Source organism: Tachysurus fulvidraco, chromosome 13 (genome assembly GCF_022655615.1).
Source record: "Tachysurus fulvidraco isolate hzauxx_2018 chromosome 13, HZAU_PFXX_2.0, whole genome shotgun sequence".
NCBI classification, from domain to species: Eukaryota; Metazoa; Chordata; class Actinopteri; order Siluriformes; family Bagridae; genus Tachysurus; species Tachysurus fulvidraco.
Window position 1 is genome coordinate 14,770,178 of NC_062530.1, and position 19,152 is coordinate 14,789,329.

Below are 19,152 nucleotides of genomic sequence, written 5' to 3' on the forward strand. Positions count from 1 at the left end.
TACAACTGATCCTGACCCCGTCTGCTCTCTTTCTTCTGTCTGTAGTCTGATCACTTCGAGGCCGCTCGTTGCTGCGAAAAACATTAAATTGAAGGAGCTGGTAGAGGAAAAGAAGAAGAAAAGATGGTGAAAGAGAAAAGAAGAAATAGGGAGTGAAAAGGTGGAGAAGGACAAGGAGGAGGAGGAGTAGGAGACGATGAAAGAGGTGGTAAAAAAGGAGGTAATAAAGATGGAGGGTTATAATATTTATTATATTCATGGTAATGAAAACATCTAAAAATCAAGACTGAGGTCAAAAAAAAACCAAAAGCAACAAACAAGCGATGTACTGAAGGGGAAGGTTGGGAAAATGTGAATGCAAAGCCTCAAAAAGAGAGACAAGGGAATACTTCCAGACATGTTCATGGAGAGCTAGTAATCAAAAAGTAATCAGTGGCACTGAGAAATTGTCAGAATGAATTTCATTACTGATTAAGAATATATATGAAAATTGATTGCAGTCCCCTGAAGTCCAAGAGAACATTGCATTCAAAACTGGGAAGACACTTCAACATGGCAGAGGATTACAATAACTAAACCTGTACATGACCCAAAGAGCCGAAGGTTTCCCTGACAAATTCTGTGGCTTTAAGGATTTTAGGTGAAGGTCAAAAGCAAATAAGCGTTTGTTTTTTTTTGTCACATTTGTAACGGATGCATGTCAGTTCATGAAATAATCCCAAAGCCGAATGATTTCTTCTGTGTCTCTGCATATATGCATATGATTAACCGAGTGTAAGGACCGTATAGAGGAATGGCAAGGTGAGCTGGAATAAAGATGAGAATACTGATCTTGAATGTCAAGAGAATGCAACAAACCTGGGATACATGCTTGATTTCTGTGCTTTGTTTTAGGATACGTAGGCAGTAGGCATCAGGGTGGGTGTGAAAATGATCTCTGATTTCTCTTCTCTCGGCAGGAGGCCATTTTGAGTGCAGGCTACTGAGCAGCAGTGGGAGGAGAGTCACCAAGTGAGGAGACTGATGTGTATAATACATTGCACTCCACCTGCACAGACGGACAACGCACCTGCACCACAGGCATTAAAGCAGCCTGCTTTTTCACGTGTAGCACATCCATCCACTCCTACAGAAAAAGGGCACACTGCTGAGAGATGGATATTGAGAGAGAGCGAGAGGTGTTCACAACACCATGCTGGGAATGCAATTACATCAACAAGGAGATAAAATGTTGGCTCCAACTGGCTTCCAGTGGAAATGGAAGTAAACAACCATAGGACCCACTTAGTAATAGATGGGAGAAGCTTTATAAACAAAACAGTTCTTTTTTTCAGTGAAATGATACTGATACACCCCCAGATATCAGAAGCTGTCTGGAGAAAACAAAATCATTAGATCAACCATATTCAATTTTTACTGTACGTGTGTAGCACTAGAAACAGCCGACATCGTCACAAAGCAGCTTTACAGAAACAAGGCTCAATGGATCAGGATATAAGATTTATGAATACATTTTATCCATATTTATAAATGTATCCCTAATAAACAAGCCTGAGGCAGTGGTGAAAAGAAAAACAATCAGGATAAATCCATGTGAGGAACCAGACTCATCTGAAGGACACCAGAGTGTGTGATTATAAATCCTTTCCCTTCAATACCTGTACATTATATGGTCAGAAAGTGTAACTACATAATCAGGATTATTTATAGTTTTAATATGAAGTCCATCATGTTCCAGTTATTTACTCTTCAGTGCATTTCCAAAGTCATTTCCATTGTTTCTATGTGGTGCTATTCACAGTTATCCCATTGTATCTCCAGGCTTTTCGTGTTGGGCCATTCTCAGCAGTAGCAGATGATGAGACTCCAGCCAGAAGTAGGGCATCAGGATGGATCAGGCAGATCCAAAGGGCAGAAACATACCATAACATACCCAGGTGAGTTAGCAATGAGGAAACAGAGGATACCTTGAAAAATGTCTCTGGTTCTGAGAATAAAGGGGTCATTTTAGTTTTCACTAATGTATGCAATCACCAGCCAATTTATTAGGAACCCCTGCATATCTTGGCTGATCTAATACACAAGCTGTATCTGGTTTCTTGTCATCATCTTTGTCATTTTTTGTCAGCAGACTGAAAAAAGACTATGTGAAGTTTCTCTTTAACTGTCCTGCGCTTTCTGTAGCATCAGAATCCTGTTGTTGAGTTAAAGGAGTGGAACCAGGCGCATCTCCCCCCCCACTTTGTAGTTCATCCGTCTTAGCTCAGCTTTCAGCCATTTCTACCTGAAGTGCTCATGAATGTATGTACTTGCAAGTGGATGGTATGTGGACATTTAACATCACCTTGTGGCAAACTGTGATGAAATGAGTAACAATGTCAGAGCCTTAACTCCTGAGTAGAGGTCGGTATATGCAACATCTCATTTAAAAGAGGAACATGAACATGACCTTAGGTGATTGCATAGAATTGAATGTGTTGCAATGGAGAAATAGGACACGTGAGAAATCCTCTTAATGAGTATTTGTTTTGGGATGCTGAGGAGGCATAAGACAGGGCATCTGTTCGACATGGCAAATATGATTAAACAGTCTGAGGCAACTATTATGATGCTGGTCTTTCCTTTGAGATCAGGGCAGAATAATAACTTAAGATATTGACCCAAATACAAGCTGGTGCATTTAAAAGACATTTATAGCACGAGAGATGTAACTGCCATCAAACTTTAACAAGTCAAACTGTCTGAATAAGAAATAACATATATATAGAAACAAATAAACATCCATACATCACAGGTTTATTTATCCTGAAAGGATCCCTGAAAGTTGTTTTCATTTTAAGCTGTGGCTGATCTTTTATTCAGGGTCAGTAGGGATCCCAGCTCTTTGTCCTGTGAACCCAATGCGATGTGTATTTTTATGGTTTCCATTCAGTAACACACTTGACTCACCTCATGAAAGGGTTTAAACACCAGATGAGTAAATGAATGACAAGAATCCAGAGTCTAAAACAGTGGCTAATATTAAAAACTAATAACTACAGTCTAGGTCCTCAACATTTCTTATTTAGTATCCTTTCTCATCCAACACACAGATCAGATAGTTGCCTGCTCCAAATCCTGTGCGTTAGAAGCTCTGCAGAGACGCTGATGGATAACAACTTCTGTCTTTTTGTGCCAGTGACGGCTGTGTGACCTTTGCGTTTTACGTGATGGGAAGCTGGTATGTGAACTGCAGCCAAGACATTTTGTGTTCAAATTTGTTTTGATTAGTTTTGCATTGGGCCTAGAATTTGCACTGATTTAGGAAGTGCATACTGAAATAATTTATTATCTTACTTATTAGCTAAGCATTTTAATAATAATAAATGAAAAAGAAAACCATTAGTCACATGACCAGTTGGGAAAGATTTATTTTGCCAGTAGCATAAACTACAGTGAGCAGATTAACTATTTATGACTGAAAAATATCTATCAATGGTGAGCAAAATGTGGACATCAAAAACGTCTTGGCTGATCTAATACCTAAGCTACACTACATGTATCTGGTTTCATCTCACCAGAACCTATCATTGCCACTTTTTCACTATTGTTTCCTCTTTGATCAGTTTAGTGTACAGAAGACAAGAGTGAATGATGTACTTCACTCTGTGCTTTCTGCCTCTGAGCTCAGAGTGAACAGTCCATGTTGTTGTGTATGCAGGTTACTGGATACACGTTGTCCATTCCGGTCATCGTTTCATGTTGCTAAGCCGAACGCCTTTCTCCAGCTCAAACTGTCTCTGGTCCACCCGCTCCAAAAAGTTCTTCCTCTCCATATACCTACAGAAACAGACAAAGCAGGAGAGAAGAAAGCTTTGTATTTTCAGTGACTGCAGTTAAAGGATTCATTAGGATTCTTTAGTTGCACAGTGTAGCCTGAACAGACGTCTGCATGAGCTGAACAACAAACTGTTGTAAAATAACGAATCGTTATTTTCTATTATAACGTCCTTGTATGTTTTTTGTTCTGAATTTTTTTTCTTCAGACTTATCCAACACACAATAGTGCTGCATGCACTGAATTGCTGGAAGCTGATAGAACGAGCTGGAACAAGACTCGGTCTTGGTCGACTGAAAGGATTCACTGATTGATGGAGATGATTCATTAAGCTGCAAATACAACTTACAAAATACGCTGATGTGTTATATTTGAGACTGGAGCGTTCTGGATATGTATGCAAATGTAGTGCTCTAGCTTCAGGTCTGTCTTTTGCAGTTTGCAATCGCAAAGCTCATTATAGCGACCACACACACACAACACACACACACACACGTTCTTGCATTTGATGGAAGAAACAGGATCTACTTTCAATTTTGTCAAACACCCAGTCCAACACCACTATGGTGCTTTAAATTGTATTCCAGTACATGCATGGATTAAACATTAGTAATGATGACAGCAGGCTCTGTATTTCATTCATAGAGTGCTAATTAATAAACATGAATTGCAAAAAAAGCAACCATGCCTTTCTGCATCACATTGTTTCCTGTGCAGATAACATACTTCATACCACTCATTACCCCCCCCCCCCAAAAAAAAAGAAAAACAAGATTGTATCTCTGTATGCACACACACAGACTAAAAAGTATCATGTAAACACTTCCTGTCTATGAAGGATTTCCTTTCTGCTGTGTCCTGTGTAACCGAGTGAATAAAGAAATGGCTATTGTTACATTCAGTCACTGCTGACACACATCTTAAATGTCATAAAACCTCATGCTACATTCACATTGCCTTTGTAACGTGGCCTAAATGTGATACAAATCTGAACAGCGCCTGCTCCTTAACTGCGCCGCATGAGCAACACAAAAGATCGAGATGAGAAGAGCTCTGCTTAGACAGAAAGAAGTGGGATTAATCATGTGAAACAGGAAGCAATTTGTTTGTTTCAATTGGTTGCAATTCATGTCAAATTGCTAAGCCGCAAAATACATTTCAGGGAAATAATGTTAATAAGGCATGCTGTCTTTTCCATATAAGCTTAGTGATCATGCTCAGCAGGAGCCACGTCATCTGAGCAACAGCCGACGACACAAGACTGTGGATGGATCTTAAGTGTAAGCGATCAAGAAGCGTAAAGAACAGATACATCTATTTAAATCTGTTCCTAAAGGGACTATAGCTATGCCAGCACCATATCGGTCAGTGGATGTACGTGGACATCTCCTTTCTGGTTGGTCTGCAACCCTTTCAGTCTTTTTGAATTTGATGATAATATGGTGACAATGTGATGTGTTCGCCATGTTTCCTGTTAAACACCACTGTCCCCTCACACAGCCTCCCGCCGCTGCCATGAGATTCATGACATGAAATTTCTTCTTGTGATTTCTTTTAGTCTGCGCAATGGGAATCTTGCTTAAACACAGGAGCTTGTTGCCTGCACAACTGATTTTGATTGATGTATCGCTTTGTACGAGTGTCAAGTCTGCGTGATGTTTATGGTTTAATGTGACTCATAAGTGTCAAGCCAACCAGAGTGAGGAGGTTGTTTCTATGGTAATGTTCATTCTCATGAGATTTGACACCCCAGCATGACCTATTATTCTAAATAATATTAAGTATAACGAGATACAGTCTCAAAGTGCTTATAGAGAGCACAAGCTGGTGTTCTAAGGTGCAGAGATTTGGTTATAGAGACAACAGCCTGATAAATTCCTGCCTGCATGAAATCGAGATGAACTTCCACGTATTATGAGGTCACATCTGAAAACCTGAGTTTCAAATCAAAACCAAATCTGTGATTTATGCTCTTTATACTAAACACGTATCTAAACAACTGGACATCAAGGAAGCCGTAAATACCATTAAACTGTACCTTGAATAGGAAGAACGCTAGTGAAGCACATTTGACCCTGCTATGACCTTGACAATGTTTGGATCTATACCAAAAATCTAAGCGTTCAGCTGTTGGTTACACTGATGTCCCATATCAAATTCTATAAACATTCAGCCATGCATCCTTAAGATACTGCGCTAACAAGAATATCAGATAGATGGAAGGACGGATTATCTGTAAAAATTCCTCCACCACTTCTGACTATTTAAATTCGTCAATGCAACAAGCATAAATCATTTAATATTTAATAAGGTCAAGCTTGGTGTCTCAAATCTTTTTCACCGATTTAATCATTTAACAGGCAAACTTACCCTCAGACACAAATAAATTTCCTAATGATGAAACTGTCCAAAAAATTCAAATCATAATATGTAACTCCACATAGCTCTGATGAACAACTGTATGAAATGCTATTTATGATGATATGATGCATGACAACGAGAAGAACTGAGCACACTTTGGAAATCATTTCACTATAATTGGTTGCAGGTGTTTGAGCAATGTTTTTGGGCAGTGTTGTAAAATGAGTCTAGAAAACGTTGCTCAAAATAGAAACAAACCTGCTGTCAAAATCTCTATAGAAGGATTGAGAGCACATTTAGTGGGAGCAGCTGAGAGAGAAACCCACAGACCAACTGCATTCGCATAAGAAGGCTCTTTGGGGTGGGGGTGCTGGGGAACTATATGTGATATGTGGGTCCCGACTGGATTAGATTTGTATCCCATTATTTGTTTCATCAGCCCTTTACAGACACCTAACTGTGTGGCTTCCTCATTCAGTAAACACTAGATTTCTAGATTTCCCTCTTGGTTAGACTGCTCCCTTGTGTTTCTTCCCAGAAGAAAACCCTAGCTCTGATCTCTTCACTATGCTAATCACTCATGGAAGTACAAGCCTTGATGGTAATTATCCACTGAAAAAATAAATAAATAAGAAAGAACGGAACCTGAAAAATCAGAAGATGACTGGAAATGCTACAATACAGAAAGAAACCTACATCGACTGCAGATTCAGAATCGGTCAATCCTACACTGGGATGATCCTAGACCTTGGAGTCTGTGCCCCACAAGCACATCAAGCACTTTTTAGCTCCATCATGTCCATCACCACACCCTCCACACCATGTCCACTTCCCCATCCAAACCACATCCATCCCATAAGGATTCAGAAACACAGAACCAGCAGCATGCTCTAATTTAGTCCGTCAGAAAAATCTTATTTTTAACCCCGGCCCAGGTTTTTAATTTTGGGCTCCTCTCAACCACAGTCCATTGAGGCTTGGAGCACATTCTGCACCAGCGCCAACAAAAAGCCCATCTCTGTTTAGCTTGAGCACTGAGATGCATCTCCTTGAGACACTGAAGGGGTTAAACTCAATATACTGTAAGAGGTGGGACTTGTGTCATGTGTATAGATGATGTCATTGTGTAATAGTATCCCCTGAAGTAAATCTCTACTCCCATAAGCCCCAGCCTTCAAAGCAACCCCTAGCTGGCTCACACAACAGCTGCAGGCTAGGTGATTATGGAGACCTCGGTAGACTCTTCAGCTCTTCAGAAAGGAGATTCAAATGCGAATATGATGACATACCGAGAGCGGGCATGAAACTCAGCAATCGGCTAGTCATCATAAACCAACTAATCGACTTGTAATTACTGAGAAACTCAAGGGATGACAGGAGAGAAGTCAAATGATATCAGGACAGTGATTATCTCAACATACACACAGTTTGATGCAAGAAAAGTAATACCTGCCCTGAGTACACTAGAATGTCTGAAAATACCATAAAAGTGACATGTTTATCAATGTGCTGTAATATATTTAGCTTCACAGAGGTAGCACACTCGTGTCAGGGTTCAGTAAATTATAAAAGGACTGAGGTATAGAACGATTCCCCAAAGGGAACCCAGGTGTTATTACATTCATCGTCTGTTTACTCTGTTTATAATAGTCCTTTAGCAAAGCTGATGAGAGCTGAAGAGGCTTAAAAAGAGAAAAGGAATATCAAAGGCTACAGTGATGCATTTCATATGAGGGAATATATGTATATACATATACATATACATATATGCTATATGACATTTAGAAATTTGTTGTAGGTTTAAAAAAGAAAGAATAGAAAAGAAAAGTCCTTTATTTCAATAGGACCCTGCATTCACAGATCTTCTTTGTCTTCCATGTTGGTCAGTGGTGGGCATTCCTGTATTAGGTTACTGCCAGTTGCCATGGTTTCCTCAGGATCATCAGAGGATTGCCAAGCGAAGAACAAGGATAGCTACAGAATGTGCATAAAACCCACTTATTTAACCTTAAAACAAATGATGTCCCATTAAAATGAGATATACTGTCCATTTTCAGCAAAAGGAAACGCTTGTATATCAATAACATCACAGGTTTATTAGCGTCAGACTGAACTGAGAAATGTTTGCTCTCTGCAATCACCGCTGTCTGTTTTATGGCGGGAAACACTGCAATTTTCTATTAAGGTTCACTTCGAGCTCATAGGCAGCACAGGCTCAGAAGCTGTGACTATCTGAAATCAATGAGCTAATGTGCTTTTGCACTACTTGCACTGCCCTCTTTGCATTACACCCCTTGCCGTGCCACCAAAAATCGGTTCCCCTCTTGTCAATGTAAATCTCCACTAAACATTAACGTCTTCCAGCCACTTCAACTAACCACTATTTTGACCCCCTTTTCTCCCAGTTAGGTCATTTACTGATTTTCAAAGCAGAAACTAGATCTCGCCAGCACACCACAACTACCATCAAAGGAGGCGAGGGCTTACACGTGTTCTAAAAGATACATGACACTAGCCAGCCCTGTTTTATCCCCTGAAATGCTGCTCATGCTATGTCACCAGACAACATAACACACTCAGAGGAGATGCACTGACTGGCCATGTGCATGAGCTCACAGATAACTGTGACTGGATCTGTTTGTCATTATAATGGTAACGGCAATAATATACGTCCCTTCCAGAGAGCAGAGCCGAGAATGCTTTTATACGGTAGATATCTGTGGCATTGTCAGGGTTCGATCTCATGATCTCCTAACAAAAATCTCGAACATTCAGAAATCATCTTTAATTTCATAGCCATTAATATCATAAAATCTGCAATAAGAAGCCTGTGTGATGAGCAGTCTAAAAAGGTAGGGGTGTGTGTGTGTGTGTGTACGCACATGGCACTCATGCAAACAGATCATCAAACTAACAGCCCTGCATGCATACGGGTGAGTAGGTCTCTGATTCTTTACATAAAGCCTCTCCGAGCAGCATGCAGAGCACTCTTAAACACACACACGCCTGAAATAACTTAATTATAGGTAAACAAAGCCAACGTAAAGTATCTGTGTGTATGTACTATTTAAATGAAAACATGCAATTTCAGACGTCTGGCTGAAGCTTGAGGATAGAGCGCTCTGTAGACGTAAAGCCTAGTACACAACATGACTTTGTCAGCAGACATCACAAGAAATGTCACTTTTTGAATTGTAACAGTGCTGAAGAAGTCGCTTGTGCATTCAGACGTTGGACCTCCAGTCATCTTTCCAACAGCTAAAACAGAGGTCCTAACAACTCAATGTACACTGTGCTGTTCTATAAAACTTTTCTCACTCATCCCAAACTTCAGTGGTCAGTGACTGAGAGCAGGTGTGAAGTCAGTATGGTTCGAGCTCCAGCAGCTGGTGAGATGGCAAAAGGTTTCAGTTCAGATTTACATTAAAAGCCTCACAATTCTCATTCTTTAAACTCTAAAAATGCTTTAGTGGATGAATGGGCTCTGCACAAGCAGGGTGGGAATCAAACCCCCAACCCCCATGTGCACTAACCCGGGTAATGTAATGTAAAGCAAATAGGAATCTTTAAAAAGAACTCGATCATTTAAACTGCTGCACATTTTACACAAAATTGAACATAGCAAATGGCAAAGAAGCGACTTTGGTCTGAAAAAATCCCCATCTGAGGACAAGCATACACCAAATCAGAACTTTAGAAATGATTATGGGCAAAAATCAGAAGTTTTGTAATTATACAACTACTGTAGACTCACCCTTCTTTTCCTCGATTATGAATGGCCAGGTCTTCAGTGATGCCCTCCTCGTATTTGAACGAGTCCCAGTCCAGCTTGGACTTCTCCAGAGTGCTCATTTTAGGCTTCTTTGCTCCAATGCGGTTCAGGACGCTGCCCATCCCCGCTGGTCTCTTTACGCTAAGAGAGACAGGAAAATATTCGTTAAAAGGATATGTTTAATCAAGATGGAGAAGGAAGTTAAAATGACTTTACCAAACAAACAAAAAAAAAAAAAGTGTTTTGAGCATCATCAAAGCAGAAACCAGCATGAATGCGTCAAAACACAACAGACAAATATGAGGCACATGAAGATCACATGACAGAGAAGGGAGAAAAACAAGCAGGGGTTCAGCACAGGGGACAATGAGGGTTAGAGGTGATAGCAACTTTTTTTATGCTTTAATGGAGCGATTTCTAATGCTCCTGAAACAAAGATGTTCATTTTCAGTGATACAGGAGGCATTTTGACACTGGTGCTGAGCTTGGCTTCAGTAATGGAATGTTAAATGATCTGTGTCAGGGAAAAGAGAAACCATCAGGCTAGTGGGATGTTGTGAAAAGGGGGGTGATTGGGGTGGGGGTCGAGAGGTGAGAGGAGACGGAATAGTGCTGGAGAGGAACAGGGCCCAAGGATGAAATGTTTTCACGCCCAGGTGAGTCACAGCAAAAAGGCGTTCTTTTGAAACGAGATTCAATTTCTTAGCATTTCTTAGGGATGGGTGTGTGTGTGTGTGTGTGTGTGTGTGTGTGTGTGTGTATGTGTGTGTGTGTATGTATAAAATCAGCCATCAACTTTATCCTTCTGCAAATAGAGAAATGGCTGCACAAAATAGTCACTCTAAAAGTTTACTTCATACTAAATTCTTCCTCACAGGTACATTAGGCACTCAGGCTCTCCAGTGCTGCTAGATTTATGGTCTGGTCATACAATTTGCTCAGTTCCTGGCTCATCTGGAATGATGCTCCTGCTATCCTGTATGCGAATGCACGGGTCCTGTATATTTTCTATTTTGGGTTGCGCTTATATAACACTTATGTAATAACTACAGCCACTTTAATAGGAACAGCTGCAAACCTGCACAGTCATTATATGATCATTTGGTGGCACTGAAACGCATCAACTCATCCAGGTACAGGTTAAGAGCTACGATTAACGTTAACATCAAACATCAGAATGAGAAAATACAATGCGATTTTAGCTAAATGTGGCATGGTTGTTAGTACTTGGGTCGGTTTGCATATTTCAGACACAGCGAGACAGAAAGTCTAGTTTACTGCAACTCTAATAGCCACTCTTTATAACTGTGGAGAACAGAAAAGCATCTCAGCATACAATCTGCTATTTCATTCATCATTGTCCACTTTCAGTGAGCCTTTGCCTACTATAGCCTCAGATTCCTAGTCTTGGCTGACAGGAGTACAACCTAATGAGGTCTTCTGCTGTTGTAGCCAATGTGTATTTAATAATCCTAGATATCCTTCGGAATACTCCTACATACAGGTTCATTCCCCTTTTCTATAGAGCTCTATGCTCATATGGTGCAATTAGTACTTTGCATCTCAGACTGATCTGGGCAAAAGAAGTTGGAGTGGTTATTCCAGAAAAGTAATGGGAGACAGTTTGGCTCCAAGCTAACAGGCTCTCAGCTTGTAACAGTGCAAGAGCCGTTCAGCTTAGAATCTTGCTCAGAATACATATTTCATCTTGTTTCAGACACAAGTACAATACATCTCACTCACCGCTCTGCCCTAAATGCAAGTCTGATAAAGGAGATTAAACTCAGCGAATATGGAAACGGCAAATGATCCAGGCTTACTGGTCCAGAGTTGTAGCCCAATTGAACATTATTGGTTCGATTGTATGGCTGAATCCTTTGCCACTTCTTCCGGGTTTGGCTTGCAAGCTTATTACTGATAAATATAAAAAGTTGACTTTTGCTGCCAGAATAAATTTACCGAGGTCATGGATCAGTGATGAGCATCCCTTTAATCAAAGGTGAGTGAGATTATTCCTCTGGAACTCATGACCTCTATTATTCACTGATACTTTCAATCATATATGTACACCATACCATGACTGTTTAAATGCCTCTAACTGTGACATTCTGCAATTTGGTATGACACTGCGTAGAGGTGCATAGATGACTCAGGTATTCACTCCCCAGTTTCTATTGTTTCAATCGATCATTTGGATCTGTGATACGGTGCTCGGAGCTTGAAAGCTTATGTATATTTTTGCTTTTGTTGTATACTCCTTAGTGTGTGTCTGTTACTATTATGTAATGTGTTGAAAGCTTATATATATATATATATATATTATCCACAAATCCACAGTGTACACACTACAGGAACTCTACATTTAAATGTGTAACTGAGAAGCCTTGCGATACAGATCATACAGAAAACACCTCCTCACTTGTGTTATGGTACATCACTCACTGAGCGACACCTTAGTTACAGAAAATAAATTTAAAAAAAGGGCCAACTTTAGAAACATTTACATGTATGGCATTTGCCAGACACCCTTATCCAGACTAACTACATTTATCTCATTTATACAGCTGGGCAATTGAGGGTTATAAGCCTTACTCAGGGGCCTAAGGGGTGGCAGCTTGGAGGCCCTGGGATTCAAACTCATGACCTTCTCATCAGTAGTCCAAAACTTTAACCACTAGTCTAGCACTCCCCCCCAACCCCCCCCCAAATATGAACATTTCCTAAATCGACCAAAATGAAACTATTTACAATTTCTCAACACTTTCAGGGTATAACAAAAGAAAAATATCTCTGATCACCATCTATTGCACTACACACAAGTCAAGGAACAAAACACTACATACATCAAAAACACTGCAAAGAAACAGAACGCTTTCAAGTTTTTTTTGCCCAATAAACTACTTTAAAAAAGAAAACCAAAAATAGATGAAAAAATATATTACACCATAAAATCAGTAACAAAGTTATTCTCCACACTGTACTGGTACCATCCAAAAATAGAAGAAAATAGACTGAGGGGAAAGAAGCATTTCATAGCGCATTTCTTTCAGGACGGGTCATAAAACATTATCCTCGCTCATCAATACAACATACAATGTGCTACTGAACGGCATGACTAATATGATCACGCATCAGGAAGGTCATATCACAAGAACACACATTAGTATAGTAATCAATACAGGAGTGCAGTTCATGTTCCTGCTCCATTGGTACAGTGATGTATATATTTAGCCCTGTAACTCCACACAGCTCTGTGCTGTTTGCTGCTGTTTAAACAACACAACTCAACAATCCCTCTTTTGTCTGATAGCATAAAATCCCAAACGCAAAGAAATACATTCATCTAGGCCAAAGACAAAAGAAGAAGCAGCATGAAAGAGTAAAGGAGGAGAGACAGACAAGTTTGAGGAAAAACAGGGCTCAAGTCTGCCTGACAGAATGCATTTGCCATCTGTGCTGATGCTGTCAGCATCGTTCAGAGGTAAAGGGGAGAAGATAAAAAGAGGGAGAGAGAAAAGATTCTCTGGACCACGCTGGTTGTTTGGATGTTTTTTCTGCTGCCCTTCAGGAAGGAACAAACCCAGCTCAGTTCTCAGGAGATCAGTATGTGCAAACGTAGGCATGTGTATAAAAGGCAGAGAAAGGATGAGAGACTAGAGGGGCAATAAATGAGCCAGTGCTCTAGTGTACACACAGTCACATATGTATATACACAGAGACACACACACACCTGTATACTAAAACATATCACAAAGCCCATGATTACACAGCTTTTTGCCAGCTGTTTTAGTGTAGCTCTATTCCCCACACAAGACCAAGTCTATCAAGGGCACACAAACAAGTGCATGCACACAGACACACAAACGTGTGTGTGGGTGGTGGGGGGGGGGGATTTACTGACAATGGAGATCAATATTACAAAATGAAAAGATTCTACTCTAATACAAAGCATCTAAAGCCATGCTAAATATGCATCTTGTGCCTCGTGTGACCCTTGTGGACAGATACTGGTTGAGATATTCATCTGCTATACTCACAATATTTTGTATGACAAAATTCGGCTGCACCAGCTTGGTCGAAGGATGAATTGAGATGGATGTTCACACATGCACGTGTACCTTGATCGCACACGTGTGAGTAGTCTGGCAGAGAATCAATAGATAATCAAGACTCTGCTGCGAGTCGATCCTGCCTGGTGTGTGACAGCAGCGAGTGAGAAGGTAAGAAGGAAGGGTTAAGTGGAGTCTGGCAGAGCAGGATATGATCCTGAGCACAAACACAACTTAGTTCAACCAAAACGGAGCCAGTTGTGAAGGGCACAGTTACTTACATACACATACAATCACAGACACAGGATAGGAGTCTGACAGTCTGTGATTCTGGAGCAGTTTATTTGCAGACTGAGCTCTCCCATGACCAGAGGCTTGTCACTGTCTCTCTCACTCTGTCTCATACATGTGCAGAAACTGTGTGCTTAACAAGCCCTAGTCCAACATTACAGGACAGGAAATGGATTAATCGCCTCTCTTCCTCTTTGTCCACCTTCTATTTTGCTCAAGGCCACCCTTATAACATTCACTGCTCATTGCTCACACACCAAGCTAAACTTCACAAGTTCTGGCACAAACATAACAGACTTCACTTTGAGGACTAATTCATATCCCATCAACTTGAAGAATAACTGCAGTCACAGTGACCACAATGAAGACAAGTCTATCATTATTATGGTAGGCATTAAGGCCATTGTCAAGGTCAAAGTGGTTTATTTGGGTTTACACATGGTGCCAAGATTTATAGTACATCGTGAAGAGCCAGTGGAAAAAGATGGAAGCAGGCTTGAACACATAGCCAGTGCAGTCTAGTAAAATCAATTGCTGAACGTCTTAAAGACAGGCCAGAGGTGTCAACGCTGACCTACATGCAGCGCTTCTGCTCAGAGAGGATGTTGAGGGATTATTAGCACTGGGAATGAGGGAAGTGATATCTAGGAGTCAGCCCAGGAGCAGATAGCATCAGTGACCGACATTCTTAACAAAACTAATACAAACGCACAATTACATTTATAATAAAACTATATTCAATTCTAATCAAAACGGGTGAAGACCTAGCTCTTTCTGAAACACCTGAACTAGCTGACCAGTTGATGGTACCTATAAGTCTGTAACCTGATAAACCAGTGTTAATGTATTCATCAATAGAGACTTAAAAGCTCTTCTGTACATGGCGTCTCCCAAATGTAAATGTAAACAGAATTGTAACCATCATGTGTCACCCAGATGAGGATGGGCTCTCTTAAGCGTGGTTCTTCTTGTGATTTCTTCCTCTTCCTTTGTTGTCTCAGGAAGCATCTCATTTCTATCTTGCATTTATAGATCAACGTAATGCCACATTGTACCAATGCTCAACACTAAAAGTGTTCAAATATAACTTTATAAAATTAAGGGCAAAAAATAAATAAATAAATTGAAAACAAAGAAATGAACAGTATTGCACAACACAACTGGTTATTCTAAACCACAATTTTGCAATGCTGTCATTAAAAAAATAAAAAAGTTTGCCTTTCTGAAATGCTGTATAACTATGGAAATGTAAAAGCACCACCAAGCTGCCACTCTGACAAGCTAGGATATGTAAAGAACAAAATTGTACTGTGCTGTAAAATAGATACGTTCCAAATCGTCATTTCAAATAAATAATTCTATGTAGCAAATAAGCCATTATAAACATACAGTTCCCCAAGTGGCTTCTGGTCACTCTTCTGTCAGCAGGTCCACTCAAAGCCCTAGCTGGAGGAAGTGGACGTGTGACTGAAGTGCAGCCAACTGGAATCAGACAGCATTGTGTGTGTGTGCCTCTCAATATCCTCCCCAATTCAGCCCTTGTCTTTCTTCTTAGTTGCATCCTCCTCTCTCTGATCTTCAAAGTCCGCTAAGACATGTGTAGCTTGTGGCGTCTCCACCCTGCTCTGTCTCTCTCAGGCTGAGGGACAGATTTAATCTTCATAGACAAAAAAGAAATAGTGCACCTGTTAAGAGTTGGCTAATGAACATGTGCAAACACACACACACACACACACATGCATAACAGCACCGTGTGTGTGTGTGTGTGTTTGTATGCGCATAATACTAAAGGATCAAAGACTTTTTACCCTCTGACCACCTGCCTATTGCAGTGAATCACCAGGACATGCAACTAACCAACCTGCCCTTTGATTTTACGTCACTTGGATCAGACACACATGAACATATTTAGATAACTTCATTAACGTCATTAAGATCGACAGTACTGTGCACTGCACACAATCTGTATAAGTGATATACTCCGGCATGCACAACCTTTTCACCATTCATATCATATTGTTAAAACGTATTTATACAGTATGAACATGCCATAAATAACAACCAAACAAAAGCAGAGTAGCACATTTCTGAAGGGAAGACTGAGACTAAGTGTAAAGTAGATTGTATAGCAGATTGGGGAAAGCTGAAGTTTTGAAATGAGCACTAAAAATGCAAATGGTTGAAAGGAAAATGGAAAAGTTACAATAAAACCTCGGATTCCTCTCTCTGGAGTAGCCTTCGAGTGCACAAATCAGCGGTGCTCATGCTCTTATCGTGGAGCTCTTCATGAGCTGAAGCAGGTGTGTTAGGGTCCAGGAAACACTGTAGCACATTAAGCTCATTACAGCGCATTAGGCAAAATTACCCTCAGCATTTACTCGTGCAGTTTTGCTTCACATATCCCACTCTTACTGAGAAAATGATTTCAATATGAAAAGCCATTTTCAGCCTTGGATGTGCTCATGCCTATTCATTTTAGCCAAAATACAAGAAATTCACATTCACAGACCTGCACTAGTCCTCTCACTCACACCCAAACTTTGAATGACAGGGACATTAAGGAGCAGGGGTATGAATACTATGAATGAGTTTGGAGGTCATTGCCAAACACCGTAAAATCTATATTACAAGCATTTTCAGATTTAATATATGGGTCAAGCTCTAATTTTTCTCTGCCCTACACTTTAGCCCATCAAACCCAGGTGTGTTTACAGCCAGCACTGTATATTAAACAGCACTAACCACTAACAGTGCACAGTACTGGCTGGTTGTTTTGTGTCAAATTGCATGAAGACATCTCAAAGATGCAATACACAATCATTTAACTGCATCTTTTATTCACAACCATCCAAACACAGACAGAATGAGGTGCAGCTTCTTCCTGCAGGCAATTCTGACCCTCAGCAAGCACAATAATCAGAACCTGGACAACAACTATCACTACCTCTGCTCTTTTGTTGTTTTTTCCCCCTCAGCATATATTTCACCACAATTCTACACATCGTATACCATGAACTCTATGCATACAGTTTTTCCACCCTATATTCATAGTTCTACCCTTTTGCTCCTATATAATACACTATTTTATTGTAATTCTATTCTTATATTAACAGTATTAATATATGCATACATTTTTATTCTTATTGTTTTGATCTTCTAACGGTCAGTAAAGCATTTCACTGAAAATAATTCATCATTGCATTGACAAGTGTGTATTGAGATGTGCATGATACTGAAAGCCTTTCTAGCTGTTATTACATACAGAGATGAACTCTTACAAGATAAAGAGATGGAGGATGATGGAGTGTGCAGGATCGAGCTGTATAGAGCAACAGCATCTTAAAAGAAAACCCCGTTACTCCTCTTCCTTGCATTATTTCTCAGCCATTTACAAAACAATATCTCCTCAACCCCTTCACAACTGCCAAGCCTCAGAGCAGGGAGGAGGCCTGAGTGAGCACACAGCCACACACCAAGAGTAATAAGTCTCACTGTCCAAACTCCCAGAAACCTTTAGATGGGTAAACCACACATGTGTTCCTCAGACAGTTGCCTGGGCAACTGTGAAAAACAGGGCAGTGTGACAAAAACCTCTCTCAGGAGGTAGTGTGTGTGTGGGGTAGTGCCCAGTGTACTGTACACATGTGCGAGCGGACCCACACACAAACACACACGCACGCACACAGCCAGGATCCTATAACTCTAGGGCACTCAGTTTCCTGCTCCTGCAACACCACGACTCCCCACATTCAGTTATTCTCTCTTCTCGTACCACTGATCCAACAAATCGGCTAATTAACAGCTTCCTGACTCAACGTGGGTGTCCTAGAGAAGGGTAAACAGTGAAAAGCACAGAAACTCCAGGAACAGGGCTCATTGTGGCTACTTTATTTTGTTTTGAAGTGCTGTAATATCCCCTTGTTCGGTTCACATGTTTAGAGATGGCAACTTTAAAGGTGTCTTATGCCCCTTTTCCACCGAGGCAGTTCGAGTGCTGGTTCGGAGACAAAGCTTAATTTAGAACCAGTTCTTTCTGTTTCGACAGCCAAAGCACCGGCTCCAAACCAGGAAAAGGGGTTCTTAAGTAGACCAAAACGTTGCTGGTCTAGACTTAAGAACTGCTGGCGTCAGGAGCTGTGGGCGGGGCTACTGTTAGCGCATTTGATAATGTACCTTAAGTATACTAATGTTTAATACATTTTTACTTTACCACGATATGATCCATTATCAGCACACAAGATAGTAGGTAGCTACATGCTAAGGCTAACTTTTTTCTGTGTTAACGATAAAATAACGTTATGTACTTTATCGATTACAACCTCCATTTACACAGATTACATGGAGCTGCACGTACGTTTTATTCGCCGCGTTTGGATGCCAATGTAGGTTCACAAAGCTATGAGCATTTACAGTAAAGCATCATCCACCATTGTTGTTGTGTTTGCCGCTGCTGCACTGAAGTTGCTGAGACACGTGACACATATGCAGTGACGTCACACTCGGCGCTGTGATTGCTCTGTAGCCGGTGGAAAGGCAAACCGGTTCTTAGAAGGTTCGCCAGCGGAACCAACTTTGAACCAGCACCAGCGCTAGCTCTGAACCAGCACCCGGGTCTTTCCGGTGGAAAAGAGGCACCAGTGACCCAGGGACAGGGTTATAGGTGCCCAAGATTTGTGTGGTGAAAGCTAGGCTGGCTGATCCAATCACTCTGCATCGCTCTGGACAAAGTTCTGCTGGGAAACCTGTGGACTTCGTGTAAATTATACTTTAACATTTACCACCAACATGAACATTGCTGCACACCTTTTCATAGCAAACAAATTCCCTAATGGCAGTAGCCTCTTTCAGCTGGATAATGCTTC

The 19,152-nt window shown here is 40.7% G+C and overlaps 1 protein-coding gene and 1 long non-coding RNA gene across 2 annotated transcripts in view; one reads left to right on the plus strand and one right to left on the minus strand.

Annotated features, from left to right (window-relative positions):
• LOC113652579 lies at window positions 1-4,436 on the plus strand. The gene is made up of 3 exons (XR_003442899.2): window positions 1-220; window positions 960-1,937; window positions 4,026-4,436. It is a non-coding gene; the product is annotated as an uncharacterized LOC113652579 (long non-coding RNA).
• The window catches only part of cfdp1 (craniofacial development protein 1), a 27,592-nt gene continuing 11,832 nt past the window's right edge, over window positions 3,393-19,152 (minus strand). Inside the window, exons 6-7 of the mRNA XM_027161705.2 lie at window positions 9,933-10,091; window positions 3,393-3,819 (exon numbers count right to left, since the gene is read on the minus strand). Coding sequence (XP_027017506.1) covers window positions 3,729-3,819; window positions 9,933-10,091 — 250 coding nt within the window. The 3' untranslated portion in view covers window positions 3,393-3,728. The remainder of the gene's footprint in view (window positions 3,820-9,932; window positions 10,092-19,152) is intronic.